General features: G+C 56.6%; 1 protein-coding gene across 1 annotated transcript in view; it reads left to right on the top strand.

Annotated features, from left to right (window-relative positions):
- SVOP (SV2 related protein) overlaps nucleotides 1–16,027 on the top strand; it is a 61,206-nt gene that overhangs the window by 41,574 nt on the left and 3,605 nt on the right. Inside the window, exons 7-15 of the mRNA XM_056114499.1 lie at nucleotides 3,092–3,155; nucleotides 3,798–3,923; nucleotides 4,792–4,920; nucleotides 6,201–6,274; nucleotides 7,191–7,267; nucleotides 8,751–8,858; nucleotides 9,770–9,881; nucleotides 11,815–11,896; nucleotides 13,359–13,448. Of these exons, the coding sequence (XP_055970474.1) occupies nucleotides 3,092–3,155; nucleotides 3,798–3,923; nucleotides 4,792–4,920; nucleotides 6,201–6,274; nucleotides 7,191–7,267; nucleotides 8,751–8,858; nucleotides 9,770–9,881; nucleotides 11,815–11,896; nucleotides 13,359–13,448 (862 nt within the window). The remainder of the gene's footprint in view (nucleotides 1–3,091; nucleotides 3,156–3,797; nucleotides 3,924–4,791; nucleotides 4,921–6,200; nucleotides 6,275–7,190; nucleotides 7,268–8,750; nucleotides 8,859–9,769; nucleotides 9,882–11,814; nucleotides 11,897–13,358; nucleotides 13,449–16,027) is intronic.

Raw genomic sequence — 16,027 nt, 5'->3', positions numbered from 1 at the left:
AGGACAAGATGATAAGATGGATAAGATGAACATGGATATTTTGTTGTGCCAGAAAATAAAAGAGTTCAGGGATCAGAGTGATAGTCCAGAGGGTAGGGTGCTTGCCTGGCATGTGGCTGAACCGGCTTTGATCCCCGACACCCCATATGGTCCCCTGAGCCCTACCGGGAGTGACCCCTGAGTGCAGAGCCAGGAGTAAGCCCCAGCATAGCTGGGTGTGGCTCAAAATACAGGCAAAGAAAATACTCTATCACAAAGACATGTTTCTCTCCCTTCCCCCCCAGACAAAAGACACAAAAATAAGCTTAAGGGCCAGCAAGATCGATCAAAGCGCTGGGTTTGGCCCCGGCACTGTGTGGTCTTCCTGGCACTGTTAGGAGCAAGTCCCAAGCACCACAACATGTGGTGAAATTTAAAAGAACAACAGTGAAATTTAAAGATCTTTACTGATTAGATCCAAGACAGCTGAGCATCAAAAGGACAATGGGAGTGAGAACTTACAATCCAGTGGACAAGTTAGGGATTCACAAGTGATTTCGTGAGTGGAGGGAGGGGTGGACGGATGGAGGGAAGGACGGAGGGAGGGATCGAGGGATGGAGGAAGGGATGGATGGAGGGATGGAGGGAGGGATAGAGGGATGGAGAGATATGAATGGAGGGATCAGGGTGGATGGAGGGATAGATGGAGGGTTGGAGGAATGGAGGGTTGGATGGAGGGATGATGGACGCAAGAAATGACCAGTAGTTGAGTGGATGGTTGCAAGGATTGGTGGCTAGAGAGGTGTGTATGGGGGAGAAGAGAGATTTCTTCCTCGTACAGAATGTCTACTGCCCATAATATAGTTGTCTACACAATATAACACTGTACACTATATTATTTGGGGGGTGTTGGGGAGGGAGGGTTGCTTGTTTGAAGACCACACGTGGCAGTGTTCAGGACCTATCCTGGCCCTGTGTTCAGGGACCACTCCTTGTAATGCTTGGGGGACCAGTACGTCTAGGGTGCCAGGGAGCAAGCCCACGTCAGTCATGTGCTAGGCAAGCGTCCTGCCCGCTGTACTATCACTGTGCCCCCCGAATACTGTACACTATGAACTCAGAAGGAATTGCAGAAATTTAAGATACCACCTTCTGCCATTGGCATTGGTGCTTGATCTGGGCAGAAAGAGTGGATGAACAGGGTATAGAAGTGCTGGGATGAGGTTCTGTGGGCACAGGACATTGGCATGACCTCTGTAGGCTTTCCCCCGACACACACCAAGAACTAATTCATCACAAGCAGAAGGAAGCTAGCTCTGGCGTGGAGAGATCTGCCAGGTGCTACATGGCCCTGGTGACGAAGGTCTGTGTCCCCAGGGTTAGGGAGGCGAATGTCCTACCCCCGACACTAGACTCTGGGAAGACATACATAGGCGTGAACTTGGGGGGGGGGATCAATCACAATCTCAATCACAACCATCCTGTTATTCGTCGATTGCCTCGAGCAGGCCCCTGTAACGTCTCCTTCGTCCTAGCCCTGAGATTTTTAAGAAAGTGTCATATTCAAGGCTCTTTAGGAGAATGAGACCCATCATTGTTACTGGTATTTGGCATATTGGGCACGCCACGGGGAGTTTGCCAGACTCTGCCGTGTGGGCAGGTTACATTCGATAGCCTGCAAGTTTGTCCAAAGTAGGAATGAGATGATAAGATGTCACACGGCCGCAAATGCAGCCGCGCGCTTCCGGGAGCTGAGTTTTATAGTCTCTGAGTCTTGGCCGTTGATGGGATTACACAGTGCCAGGGGGCCAGTTGGTGGGTGTGACCCCCGCCTACTGGAACTTGGAGGATCTGGGTGGAGGATGCTCAGCCCCGACCCGAGTAGGCTTGGAGATCTCAGCCCCCGGACCCGCGTGCCTTTGTTCCTCTGCCGGTACCTTCATGTGTGCAAAGAGTGGTCTCAGCATGGTGGTGGCTGGTTCTGGAGGTCTTCGGCTGCGGGAGCCCTCGTCAGGGCAGGGAGGAAAACTCAACCCACTCCCCTCCGAGGGGGGGATATTGGGCCAGAAAGCAGGAAGTGGGGGGGCTGAGGAGGAGCCCTGAATTTGAGTTAGCCCCTGGCGTGCATCTGATCCCAAGGAGATAGCACTGCCCCCAGGACGCGGGCGCCCCCCTGGGGGCCAGGAAGGTGTAGGACCAGTTCCTGCCCTCCCCCCCCTTCTCCTCCCTTTTCTGTGGGGTGACAGCCCTGGCTCCATGTGAGAACCGCTTGGGAGAGGTGAGTGAAAAAGATGGCAGAAAGACTGCTGTATTTCACATTTCACCCAGGGACAATCTCCACACTCTTTCCTCTTAAGGATGCTTTTTTTTTGGAAGCATTTTCACCGGCTTTTCATAACAAGCAAATACAAAATAGATTATTTCGGTTCTGCTTTGGGGCAAGAATTGGGGTTCGGGAGGGAAAAACATCTGAAATATGGTGGTGGGATTGATGTTTGAATATTAAACATAATGAAATATTGTGAACTACTTTATAAAGTAAAAAAAATTATTTCAAAAAAAGTGATGGCAGGGGCTGGAGCAATAGCACAGCGGGTAGGGCGTTTGCCTTGCACGCAGCCGACCCAGGTTCGATTCCCAGCATCCCATAGGGCCCCCTGAGCACCGCCAGGAGCAATTCCTGAGTGCATGAACCAGGAGTAACCCCTGAGCATCGCCGGGTGTGACCCAAAAAGAAAAAAAAAAGTGATGGCAGACAGGGCCGGAGCGATAGAACAGCGGGAGGGCGTTTGCCTTGCATGTGGCCAAGCTCAGTTCAATCCCTTGCACCCCATATGATCCCCCAAACTTCTCGGGAGTGATCCTGAGCACAGAGCCAGGAGTAAGTCCTGAGCACTGTTAGTTGCGGCTCCCAAACAAACCAACAAAAAAGCCGACTCCAGAATCCTCAGGCCTCGCCGCCGAGGTTTGTGTCTGAAGGTCTGCAGGGGGCCTGGGGCTCTGAGGTGAGTGTCCACGGGCCATACTCGGAGGCCTGGTGGTCTTGGCCGCTCCCTGCTGAGGTCAGATCTCCCCGCGCCATCCTGCGCCTCACCCGCCCCTGTCTTCCCAGGGTGACGCTGTACGCCGAGTTCCTGCCCATGAAAGCCCGCGCTAAGTGCATTTTGCTGATCGAGGTAAGGAGCAGGCCAGGGGCTCTGCGCACACGCGGTCTGGGGCGGTTCTAGGGGGCTGGAGCCGCGGGGGAGGGAAAGGGGCTCTGAAGCCAACAGCAGAGACGGGCATGAGCGGCCGCCTTGGTCAGGCCGTCCCTGCAGTGTGGGTTCGCTCCTCTTCACGGGCACCTTCCCCCCATTCCTAACCCTCACAAGAGCAGGCGGGGACAGTCCTCTCCAGAGGGGGAGATTCGGAACACGGTCGCCCCTGCCTGTACCCCCACACACCTGGGTTCTGGGTCAGGTCTCTCGGCCCTCTTCTCGGCCCAGCCAGTCGATGTCAAGTCATCCCCCTCCTAAGCATCCTGGAGGGGAGCCAGCCGGGGTCCCCCCCAAAGACCCGGAAGACCTCAGAGCAAGAAGTGCACGGCCAACGGCCTCCCCCGGGGACACAGAGATCCCCGTCACCGGAGCTGCCACCTGGCATAGTTTCAGGGACCACCACGGAGGACGCCCTTGGGAGGTGGACCCCAAGGCAGGGGGGACGCTGGGAAATGAGGCCCGTCCGGCCCAGCTGAGCCCGAACCCTGTCCACACATGGCTGTGTCCCCTCTCTGCGGCGGCCCTGCCGTCACCGCCACTCAGCCCCCTTCTCCGTGCCAGGTGTTCTGGGCGCTCGGGACGGTGTTCGAGGTGGTCCTGGCCGTGTTTGTGATGCCCAGCCTGGGCTGGCGGTGGCTACTGCTCCTCTCGGCTCTCCCGCTCCTCCTTTTCGCGGTCCTGTGCTTCGTAGGTATCCCCGGAGCTTTCGGCCCGGGCTCCTCAGCCGTCCACTGTACTCGGGGTGGGGGGGAGGCAGGGGGCGTAGGGGTAGGGGGACGGGTAGGGGGACGACCCCCAGAACCGTCTTTTAAAACCTTGGTGGTCAGAGATGAGAGTCAGGAGGATGGTTCCACAACTTGGAAGCCGGCCTCAAGTGCCAGAGGAAAAGGCAGCTGGGACAGAGAAGGGACCACTAAGTGGATGATGCTTGGAGGGCTCGCCCGGGGTGGGAGATGTGTGCTAAAAACAGACTATGGACTGAACATGATGGCCACTTAATACTTGTATTGCAAACCATAACACCCCAAAGGAGAGAGAGAGTAAAAACGGAATGTGCCTGCCATAGAGGCAGGGGTGGGGGGGGGGCGTGACAGGAAGGACATTGGTGGTGGAGAATGGGCACTGGTGGAGGGATGGGTACTCGGTCATTGTATGACTGAAACATAATCATGAAAGTTTGTAAATCTGTAACTGTATCTCATGCTGATTCATTTTAAAAACTTTTTGTTTTTGTTTTTGGGTCACACCCGGCAATGCACAGGGGTTATTCCTGGGTTTTGCTCTCAGGAATTAGTCCTGGCAGTGCCCGGGGGACCATATGGGTTGCTGAGAATCGAACCTGGGTCGGCGGCGTGCAAGGCAAACGCCCTACCTGCTGTACTATCACTCCAGCACCTAAAAACTGTTTTAAAAAATAAAAATAAAATCAAACCTTGGTGGCGTATTTGGGGGAGGGAGGAATTTAGGACCGCACCTGGCGCTCAGGGCTTCCTCCTGGCCACTGTCCGTCCGGTCCCAGCCTGCCCGGCCCACACCTGTTCTCCTGTCCTCACAGTGGCTGCCCGAGAGTGCGAGGTACGACGTGCTGTCCGGGAACCAAGAGAAGGCCATCGCCACCTTAAAAAGGATAGCGACGGAGAACGGTGCCCCCATGCCGCTGGGCAAGCTCATCATCTCCAGACAGGTCAGCGCCGGCAGGGTGGGCACGTGCACATGCCTGATGGACACGTCTCTGCCCCCTCCGGTGCAGGCTCAGTAGGCTGGTGGGACCCTTGAGATGGGGCTACTCCCCTGTCTAGTTCACCTGGACAGTCTTTCCGCCGGTGGGAAGGAAGACGGAATGTTTGGCGCCTGCCGCCGCCGCCACTGTGATTGCTGGGCAGAGGCTGGGCAACCCAGGCACATTCGGAGGTTCCAGGGTGCCAGGCCTTAAGGGTGTGTTGGCACCCCTACTGGAACCTGCCCCACCCCCCAGGGCAGAACAAGCACTTAACCGAACACAAGGCTCAGTGTCCCGGCTCCAGGGGCAAAGGGAGTCGCGTGCTCGAGGCCGCCTGTCCTCCTCCCTCCCGCCCCACCCCCGAGGAGCATCCAACCTCTGCGGTTCAGAGATCGGATCTTTCCCAACAGAAGCCTGTTTCTGGCTGTCGCCATATTATGCAGAAAGAACTCGAATTTGCCCCTCCTGGGAAAGTTGCCTGGCACTGTTGCCAACACGGCCGGGGCCGGTGGGGGGGGGGGTGGGAATGGACAGGCAGGGGAGGAAAACCACGTCGTCCACACATGGGGGTGCTGGGTGAGCAGGGCGGGAGGGATCCCAAGAGGTTCGTGTTAAGGATTCTTTGTGTGTGTGTGTGTGTGTGTGTGTGTGTGTGTGTGTGTGTGTGTGTTGGATCACACCTGGCAATGCTTGGGGGTTCCTCCTGGCTCATGCACTCAGGAATTACTCCTGGCGGTGCTTGGGGAACCCTCTGGGTTGCCGGGATTTGAACCCAGGTCGGCAGCGTGCAAGGCAAACGCCCTCCCCGCTGTGCTATCACTCTAGCCCCCAACTCGTACTAAGGATTCTTGACTTATAGTGGGTCGATTTTTGGCACCCGGGTTACTTACTACTCATGGCCTCGCGCTAGAGTCGGTTTGGGGGTGGGGGCGTATGAGACAGTGAGACACCAGCAGGCTGGGTTGACTCCCTGAGCCCAAGCAGTCCCCCGACACCCAGAGGGCAGGAAGGACACGTGTGAGAGCAACGGCCTCCAGCTCCAGGATCCCGTGTGGGGTTCGGGTCTCTGACTAGGAAGACAAGGAACGGGAGGGGCGCAGCCAGCCTCCGGGCTGCGAGCTCAGTGCTGTGGCATTGAGTCCTGGGTTCTGGGGGGCCGCAGCCCCTCCTGGCCAGGCTCAGCCCCCAGCAGGCGCCACCACGGGAGGAGAGTGAATAAATGGCATCTCCTTGTCTTGAAACAGGAAGACCGAGGCAAAATGCGGGACCTTTTCACGCCCCATTTTCGGTGGACAACCCTGTTGCTGTGGTTTATATGGTAAGAGCTGATCGCGGAGAGCCCTGGGACCCCCTTGGGATGTCTTTGTCTGACGCACATCTCTAAGCATGATATATATATATATACATCCTATAGATCCATCTGTGTTCTTGCAAATGGAAGGTTCCCTCCCGCCCCCCACCCCTCTCCCTCTCTCTCCTTCTCCCTCTCTCTTTAATAGCAGGGTGTCATGCAATTATGTAGCTCACTAAGGCAAAACATCATCACTGTGTGCATAAAAAGAGCACTTCCCCCAGAGCTCAAAGTTTAAGGCTGCCGGGGCTGGAGCAATAGCACAGCGGGTAGGGCGTTTGCCTTGTATGCGGCCGACCTGGGTTCGACTCCCAGCATCCCATATGGTCCCCTGAGCACCGCCAGGGGTAATTCCTGAGCGCAGAGCCAGGAGGAACTCCTGTGCATTGCCAGGTGTGACCCAAAAAGCAAAAAAAAAAAAGTTTAAGGCTGCTCAGAAGAGGGATAACAGAGAGAGAGAGAGAGAGAGAGAGAGAGAGTCTTCCCATGAGCCTCTTCACTGGCCCTCCAGTTTATATGCCCCCAGAGAGGTGAGCTCTTCTTTCTCAGCACAGACAATCTTCACCAAAGAAACAGTGAAAACTTTCAGAGCTCTTGTCCTTGGCGGGCAGGTGGCACTTCCTACCATCCCGGCTGAACAGATTGCACGCCGAGAGGCCAGCTCTCCCAGGAAGTTCATTCTCAGCCTCTGAGGTGGCAGGAGGGCCCTTCTCTCTGCCACATCGCTGTGCTTTGGCCCAGTTCCAGGGTCCAGGGTGATCCCCTTCCCACCAGACTCCAGGCCTTCCCCGACCAATGTCTGAGGGACTTTGCGTCTCCCTCCTGGCCCTTGATCCTTGTGCTTCCTCCCGAGTAAGGACACCGGCCTCGTCCCTCTCCACAGGTTCTCCAATGCCTTTTCTTACTACGGATTAGTTCTGCTCACCACCGAGCTCTTCCAGGCCGGAGACGTCTGCAGCAGTGAGTACCGCACCTCCTTCACACCAACCCAACCTCCATCCCAACCCTGTCCGCCTCACCCGGTCACCCCGGATCTTGTGTCCAGCCTGCTCTCACCCATATGCCAGTGACCCGATCCCCAAACCCCGGGGCAGTGGTATCTGCAGGATCTAAGCAGATCTCTGAGTGGTCGGAGCCGGGAGAACCTCACAGGGATGGAACTGAGATTACAGGGGCCGGAAAGATAGTTCAGTGGGCAGGGCTCTTGCCTTGCATGTGGCCAACCCAGATTTGCTCCCCGGCACCCCCTATGGCCAGGAATGATCCCTGAGTGCAGAGACAGGAGTAAACCGTAAGCATCTCAGGTGTGGTCCCCAAACAAAACAAAGCAAAGCGAAAAATGGACAGACGGGGCTGGAGCGATAACACAGCAGGGAGGGCTTTTACCTTGCATGCGGCCAGCCTGGGTTCGGTTCCCAGCATCCCATAGGGTCCCCCGCTCACCGCCAGGAGTGATTCCTGAGTGTGTTGGCGGGCCAGGAGGAACCCCTGTGCATCGCCGGGTGTGACCCAAAAAGCGCCCGCCTGGCTGGACCATCATGGGGGCCAAGGGACAGGGACGCTGTCTAGCAGATGGCCCCCCTGACTCTCCTGTCTCTAGGGCTGGAGCGATAGCACAGCGGGTAGGGCGTTTGCCTTGCAAGTGTCCAACATGGCTGACCCGAGTTCGATTCCTCTGCCCCTCTCGGAGAGCCCGGCAAGCTACTGAGAGTATTCGATATGCCAGACACAGTAACAATTGTCACAGACCCAAAAAGCAAAAGAATAAAAAAATAAATTTTTTTAAGTGGACAGGAAACAGAGTAAGTTCCATCTCCAGGACCCTGTAGCTTGCCAGGCTGGGCAGTGCTGGCACGAGGACAGGGGCCCTGTTGCACATCAGTTGTGAGAATCCGGGTCAGCGCCCAACCCTGACCCACCGTACAGTTGGAATCCCCGGGGAAGCACTTCAGAAGCCATGCTGGTCACCCAGACCTATCTGAACCCCTGGGGTGGAAGTGGGCATGGTTCAGGGCAAAGGGAAGCTCCCCCAGTGCTCCTCCTGGGGGGGGGGGGCAGCCAGAGGTGGCAGCCGCTGAAGCAGAGGAAGCAAGTAACAAGCACAAAGGCTGGATGTAGCTCAGGGGCAGAGCACTTGCTGCGCCAGTGTGAGCTCTGGCACCACTTGGCACCCCTGAGCACCAGCAGGGGGTCTCACGCCAGGAAGGAGGCGGCACAGCGGGTGGGAGTCACTTTGTGCTTGCTTCTTTCTTTCCTTTTCTTTTTGGCTCACACCCGGCAAAGCTCAGGGGTTCCTCCCGGCTCTGCACTCAGGAATTCCTCCTGGCGGTGCTCGGGGGACCCTATGGGATGCTGGGGATCGAACCCGGGTCGGCCAACGCCCTCCCTGCTGTGCTGTGCTCCAGCCCCGCCCCTCCTCTCTTTCCCCCTCTCCGCACCCCAGTCTCCAGCCGGAAGAAGGCCGTGGAGGCCAAGTGCAGCCTGGCCTGTGAGTACCTGAGCGAGGAGGACTACATGGACCTCTTGTGGACGACGCTGTCCGAGTTCCCAGGTGAGGGGCCGCCAGGCCGGCCACCCGGAAGCTGTCCAGCTGCTGCCTCCAGCCGGGTGCCCCCCGGCAGAGCTCTTCCCGAGGGACTCTGGGCTCAGCGTCTCCGCCCTAGCTGCAGTCGGTCAGACTGAGAAAGGAGGTGGCGAGGGCGTCCCCCGCATTTGAAGGCTCGTGCTTTGAGTGGCCCCATTTTGAGCCTCTGGACAGGCTGGGGCCGAGACTGTGTTTCCGGCCAAATCCTGGTTCCTGGGCAGGAAGCTTGCGGGGAATTTTGTTGTTGAAGTTGGGGGTGGTGGGGGGGGTTAGTCCCACCCCGGCTGCTGCTCCTCACAGAAGGGCCCCCTTTGGTCAGCTGAGCATGTGCGTGGGGCCAGGGACAGAGAGAGGCAAGGCTGGGCTGACAGTGTTTGGAAGCTCGCCCTGAGGAGTCCGAGATAGCGCAGGGGTCAAGGCGTCAGCTTGGCAATGCAGCCAGCACCGCCAGCAGGGATGGTTCTCGGAGCACTGCTGGGGGCCACTCCTGAGCCAGAAATAGCCCCAAGCGCCACAGGATGGACCCAGAAATAGAGGAAGGGCAGGAAGGGAGAGAGGGAGGAGGGAGGAAGGAGAAATGGGGCAGGGAAGGAAGGAGGGAAGAAAATAAAGGAAGGAGAGAAGGAAGAGGGAGGAACGAAGGAAAGGAGGAAGGAGGAATAAGGGAAAAGAAGGAAGTAGGGATGGAGGAAGGGAAGGAGAGAAGGAGGGAGGGCAGGGAGTGAAGGAGGGTGGGAAGGAGGGATGGAGGGAGGGGGAGGAGGGAAAAGGGAGGGGAACTTGCCACCGGAAGGGAGCCACTGGGCCGTACCACTCCAGAGGGGACTCTGAGGGTGTGAATCGGGCAGGTGAGACCCAGGGTGCCTCTGTCCGCGCAGGTGTCCTGGTCACCCTGTGGATCATTGACCGCCTGGGCCGGAAGAAGACCATGGCCCTCTGCTTCGTCGTCTTCTCCCTCTGCAGCCTCCTGCTGTTCGTCTGTGTTGGAAGGTGCGCGGGCAAATTCGCTTTCTCTCACCAGAAGGTCCTGGCGGGTGTCTCTGTGGGGGGGTCCCGTGGGCTGTGGCTTAACCTCTGCCCTGAGGGCTCATTCCGGGATCCCAGCAGCCCCTCCCCGGGATCAAAGGTGAATAAACGAGGCTTAGAATCGGGGCCCCTGGGGCTGGAGCGACAGTACAGCAGGTGGGGTGTACTGGCATCCCGTGTGGTTCCCCAAGCATCGCCAGGAGTAACTCCTGAGTGCAAAGCCAGGAATAACCCCTGTGCATTGCCGGGTGTGACCCAAAAAGAAAAAATTGGGGCCCCTGGTAGGGGTGGGGAGCGAGCAGGGGACCCTTTGGTTGAGGGTCTGCTTTAACTGCAACAGATTTTGACATGGCGTCATCTCCCAGGTCTTTCCCGGGTGATGTAGAATTTTGGTTTGGGTGAAAATGTTTTCCTGTATTTGCAGGAAATCGCTCTAACCATGCCTTGCTCTAGATGTGGCTTCGTTTCCCCACAACCAAGAGCCTCCGCAGGGCCAAAGCAGCCCGCGACTCTCTGGACCTCACGAAGCCCCAACACGAACCTGGGGGAGGCTCTGGGGGGAGGTCTGGAGGTGCCTCTCGGGAAACACTGATGTTGGGGAACATGGGTGGGAACCCAGGCTGGAGGCAGCTCGTTCTTTGAATCCAGGATTTCTCTTTAGGGTCAGAGCAGTAATACAGCAGGGAGGGCATCTGCCTTGCATATGGCCAACTGGGTTCCATCTCCAGCATCCCAGAATCCCAGATGGTCTCCACCAGGAGTAATTCTTTTCTGTTTTTTTTTTTTGGGGGGGGGTTGTTTGTTTGGTTTTGCTTTTTGGGTCACACCCAGCAATGCTCAGGGCTTCCTTCTGACTCTGCACTCAGGAATTACTCCTGGCGATGCTTGGGGCACCATACGGGATGCCAGGGACCGAACTCAGGTTGGCTGCATGCAAGGCAAACGCCCTACCCACTGTACTATGGCTCTGACCCCCAGGAATAATTTCTGAGTGCAGAGCCAAGAGTAAACCCTGAGCATCACCAGGTGTAGCCCCCCACCAAAACAAAGACAAAAAAATCAGAATTCCTCTTTAGGGGCCTGAGAGATAGGATAGGGGGGTGGAGGGGTACGTACCTTGCAGATGGCTGACCCAGGCTCAATCCCCAACACTACATATGGTCCCCGGGACCCCACTAGGATGATCCCTGCGTGGTTAGCTGCCCCCTCCCCAAATCCCCGCCTTCACAAGTTCCTATCTGAGCCTTGGGTTACTTCTATCCCGTCTGTTTGTTTTTTCGTTTGTTTTTGATTTTTGGGTCACACCCAGCGATGCCCAGGGGTTCCTCCTGGCTCTGCACTCAGGAATTACTCCTGGTGGTGCTCGGGGGACCATATGGGATGCTGGGAATCGAACCCGGGTCGGCTGAGTGCAAGGCAAATGCCTACCTGCTGTGCTATTGCTTCAGCCCACTTCTATCTCTTCTGCCCAGCCTTGCTGTCCACCTGAGCTCCTGGGGCATTTCTGCCTCTCAGCCAGGACCCTGGAGGATGAGGAAGACCTGAGGGGGCCTCTGTAGAGGGTGCTGGTGCCCTGGCCCGCCCACTGCAGAGGGCACTGCTACCCTGGTCTGCCAGCTGCAGGGAGAGCTGGTGCCCCAGCCAGCCCACTGCAGGGAGTGGAGTGCTGGTGCCCTATCCTGCCCACTGTAGAGGGTGCTGGTACATGGTGTGCTTGCTGCAGAGGGTGCTGGTGCCCTGGCCACATTGGTGCCCTGACCCTCCCACTGCCCAGAGCTGTGCAGGCAGGGCTGAGCTTGCCGGTGTCAGAGCGGGAGCTTCTTCGGGACAGACGGGAATGGGCTGGTGCGAGCCGAGAGATTCGACACACTCATGCTTTCTCCTGTCTCTCCTCCAGAAACATGCTCACTCTGTTACTCTTCATTGCAAGAGCGTTTATTTCTGGAGGCTTCCAGGCAGCCTATGTTTACACACCTGAGGTAGGAGCCATGGGGGAAGGGGTGCTGGGGGGGTGCTGGGGCTGGAGGGGGGAGCTCTGGCCGCTGGGCCCCACCTGAACTTTGTCCCCACTCCTTTGGTTGACTTGCTGGCAGCCTCTTTTCCTCCTAAAGGAGTTCAATTGACTCAGTGGGTCAATTCCAGGAGGATGGGGCAGTTTCCGATCAAAAAGGAAAGGTTGGGGCTGGAGCGACAGCACAGCAGGGAGGACGTTTGCCTTGCACGCGGCCAACCTGGGTTTGATCCCCGGCATCCCATAGGGTCCCCTGAGCACCACCAGGAGTCATTCCTGAGTGTAGAGCCAGGAGTAACCCCTGAACCTCACTGGGTGTGACCCCAAAAAAAATTTAAAAAAAAAGGAAAGGTTTCTCCACATGCCTCTTCTAGAGAAGACCTTGATGTGGGTTTTTAGGGGATTCTGTAGGGTTTGGGGGAAGTAGTCTTACCCTACCGTACTCAAGGGCTATTCCTGGCTCTGTGCTCAGGAGTGACCCCTGGCATTGCTTGGGGGACCGTTTGTGGTGCCAGAGACTCCAGTGGGTTGGCCATATGCCAGGCAGGTGCCTTGATGCCCTCTGCAATCTCGGCTGGTCCAAGATGACCTTCTTGAATCATTATATTCACAGAGCATTCTTCTGGAGTTTTCTTGAAGTCTGTACTAATAAATGTTCATGAGCATGTTTAATTGGGTAAGAGAACAAGTGCGAAGGTTGATAGCTGGGCAGAGGCATGGGTCAGAGCTTAGGGAAATTAAAAATTGACAGAGGGTAGTGGTCAGGGGCTATTTCTAGCTCTGTGCTCTGGAATGACCCCTGGCAGTGTTTGGGGACCATATGTTTCGCCAGGGGTTGAGCTATGGTAAATCGGTCACATGCAAGTCATGTGCCTTCCCCCAGACTCTCTCTCCGGCCAGCCAGTCTCTCCATGAAAGCTTTGAAAACTTCATGACTGGGGGCCGGAGTGATCATATAGCGGGGAGGGCGTTTACCTTATGTGCAGCTGGCCAGGGTTTGATCCCCGGCATCCCAAATGCCCATCCCAAATGGCGGTCCCCTGAGCACCGCCAGGAGTGATTCCTGAGTGCAGAGCCAGGAGGAACCCCTGAGCATTGCCGGGTGTGGCCCCCAAACCAAAACTGAAGTCCATGACCTGCCGAGAAGCTGGCACGTAAGTGTCTGCGTCCTGACTGTCCCCTGGAGTCTTCAGGGGACAACCCAGGACAGGGTGGACCCCTCCCCAGTTTCCCACCCACCACTCAGCCTCTTGCCCTTTTCCCATTTAAACTTCCTAACCCCCCCGCACCCCATGCCATCCCCCGCCCCTGAGGGCACGAACACCCCGGGGTCTCAGACTAACACCCGCTTGGGGTCAGTCCCCCCCACCCCTGGTGGGGACAAGGGTGGGACCTGGCCCTTCCCAACCCACTTGGCGGCTGTGTTTCAGGTGTACCCCACAGCAACGCGGGCACTGGGCCTGGGCACCTGCAGTGGAATGGCAAGAGTGGGGGCCCTCATCACCCCCTTCATCGCTCAGGTGAGTGTCCCAAGCAGGAGGTGACAAAACCCAGCACCTGCTAAGTGGGGGCTCTAGGCTGAGCACCCCCTACAGGGGCCCTGTGGATGTGACCTTATTTCACCCAATCACCCGGCCTGTGGAAGAAACGGGGTAGGCTGCTGATGAACCAATCCCTGCTGAAAGGGACTCACTCACCCCAGTGCACACAGCCAGGCAGGACAGACATGGGAGCCCAACTTTGATCCTGCTTGCGCCAAAGACACTGGGGTCCTATGATGTGGCCCAAAACCGTTCACCTGAAAGCAAGCAGGCCAGGGTGACATGCTGGCATCTCCCATGACCGGCCCTGGCTTATGAGCTGGATAATCAGGAGGCTTTGCAGGGGCTTGTCACTCTCCCTGTATCTTGAAGAAATCTTGGGTGTTTTGAACTTTTATGCTTTAGGGAAAAATTCAGTTGTTTTCTTATCACATTTTTGTTGTTGTTACTGGGGGGAAGTCACATACAAACACTTGGGTTTGGTTTGGGGCTGCAGACAGTTCTCGGGGGCGGTCCCCACTGGGCCACTGCTCCAGGCAGTACTCACTGGACCGTGGGGGGCTGGGACTTGAACCCAGGCTCCCTGCAGGCAGGTTATGAGCTCCAGTCTTTCGAGTTCTCCCTCTGTCCCTCTCTCTGCTCCCCACCCCACCCCAGTTAGATGTTGTAAAAGAATAAAGCAGGGGTCTGTAGTGACACGACGGCAGGTCGGGTGTTCGCTTTGCAACAGCAAGCAGGTTCTCTCCCCGGCAACCCATGTGGTCCCTTGAGCCCCCAGGATCCCTGAGCGCAGAACCAGCAGAAAGTCCTGAGAGCCGCCAGGTGTGGTCCAAAACAAGAAGGAAAGAAGGAAGGAAGGAAGGAAGGAAGGAAGGAAGGAAGGAAGGAAGGAAGGAAGGAGAGAGAAGGAAGGAGGGAAGGAGGGAAGGAAGGAAGGAAGGAAGGAAGGGAGGGAAGGAGGGAAGGAAGGAAGGAAGGAAGGAAGGAAGGAAGGAAGGAAGGAAGGAGAGAGAAGGAAGGAGGGAAGGAAGGAAGGAAGGAAGGAAGGAAGGAAGGAAGGAAGGAGGGAGAGAGAAGGAAGGAGGGAAGGAAGGAAGGAAGGAAGGAAGGAAGGAAGGAAGGAAGGAAGGAGAGAGAAGGAAGGAGGGAAGGAAGGAAGGAAGGAAGGAAGGAGGGAGGGAGGGAAGGAAGGAAGGAAGGAAGGAAGGAAGGAAGGAAGGAAGGAAGGAAAGAGGGAGGGAGGGAGGAAGGAGAGAGAAGGAAGGAGGGAAGGGAGGAAGGAAGGAAGGAAAGCAGGAAGGAGGGAAGGAAGGAGGGAGGGAGGGAGGGAGGGAGGAAGGAGAGAGAAGGAAGGAGGGAAGGAAGGAAGGAAGGAAGGAAGGAAGGAAGGAAGGAGAGAGAAGGAAGGAGGGAGGGAAGGAAGGAAGGAAGGAAGGAAGGAAGGAAGGAAGGAAGGAGAGAGAAGGAAGGAGGGAAGGAAGGAAGGAAGGAAGGAAGGAGAGAGAAGGAAGGAGGGAAGAAGGGAAGGAAGGAAGGAAGGAAGGAAGGAAGGAAGGAAGGGAGAGAGAAGGAAGGAGGGAAGGAAGGAAGGAAGGAAGGAAGGAAGGAAGGAAGGAGAGAGAAGGAAGGAAGGAGAGAGAAGGAAGGAGGGAAGGAAGGAGGGAGGGAAGGAAGGAAGGAAGGACGGAAGGAAGGAGAGAGAAGGAAGGAGGGAAGGAAGGAAGGAGGGAAGGAAGGAAGGAAGGAAGGAAGGAAGGAAGGAAGGAAGGAAGGAGGGAGGGAGGGAGGGAGGGAGGGAGGGAGGGAAGGAAGGAAGGAAGGGAGGGAGGGAGGGAGGGAAGGAGGGAAGGAAGGATAAAGGAAGGAAGGAAGGAAGGAAGGAAGGAAGGAAGGAAGGAGAGAGAAGGAAGGAGGGAAGGAAGGAAGGAAGGAAGGAAGGAAGGAAGGAAGGAGAGAGAAGGAAGGAGGGAAGGAAGGAAGGAGAGAGAAGGAAGGAGGGAAGGAAGGAAGGAAGGAAGGAAGGAAGGAAGGAAGGAGAGAGAAGGAAGGAGGAAAGGAAGGAAGGAAGGAAGGAAGGAAGGAAGGAAGGAAGGAAGGAGAGAAGGAAGGAAGGAGAGAGAAGGAAGGAGGGAAGGAAGGAAGGAAGGAAGGAAGGAAGGAGAGAGAAGGAAGGAGGGAAGGAAGGAAGGAAGGAAGGAAGGAAGGAGAGAGAAGGAAGGAGGGAAGGAAGGAAGGAGAGAGAAGGAAGGAGGGAAGGAAGGAAGGAAGGAAGGAAGGAAGGAAGGAAGGAAGGAAGGAAGGAGAGAGAAGGAAGGAGGGAAGGAAAGAAGGAAGGAAGGCAGGAAGAAAGGAAGGAAGCAAAGAAAGACAGACAGAAAGAAAGAAGGAAGGAAGGAAGGAAGGAAGGAAGGAAGGAAGGAAGGAAGGAGAGAGAAGGAAGGAGGGAAGGAAGGAAGGAAGGAAGGAAGGAAGGAAGGAAGGAGAGAGAAGGAAGAAGGGAAGGAAGGAAGGAAGGAAGGAAGGAAGGAAGGAAGGAAGGAAGGAAGGAAGGAGAGGGA

The sequence above is a fragment of the Sorex fumeus genome, unplaced genomic scaffold (genome assembly GCF_029834395.1).
Source record: "Sorex fumeus unplaced genomic scaffold, SorFum_2.1 ptg000025l, whole genome shotgun sequence".
Classification (NCBI taxonomy): Eukaryota; Metazoa; Chordata; class Mammalia; order Eulipotyphla; family Soricidae; genus Sorex; species Sorex fumeus.
Note: the sequence above shows the minus strand (reverse complement) of the source record. Positions and strands in the feature narration are given on the sequence as shown.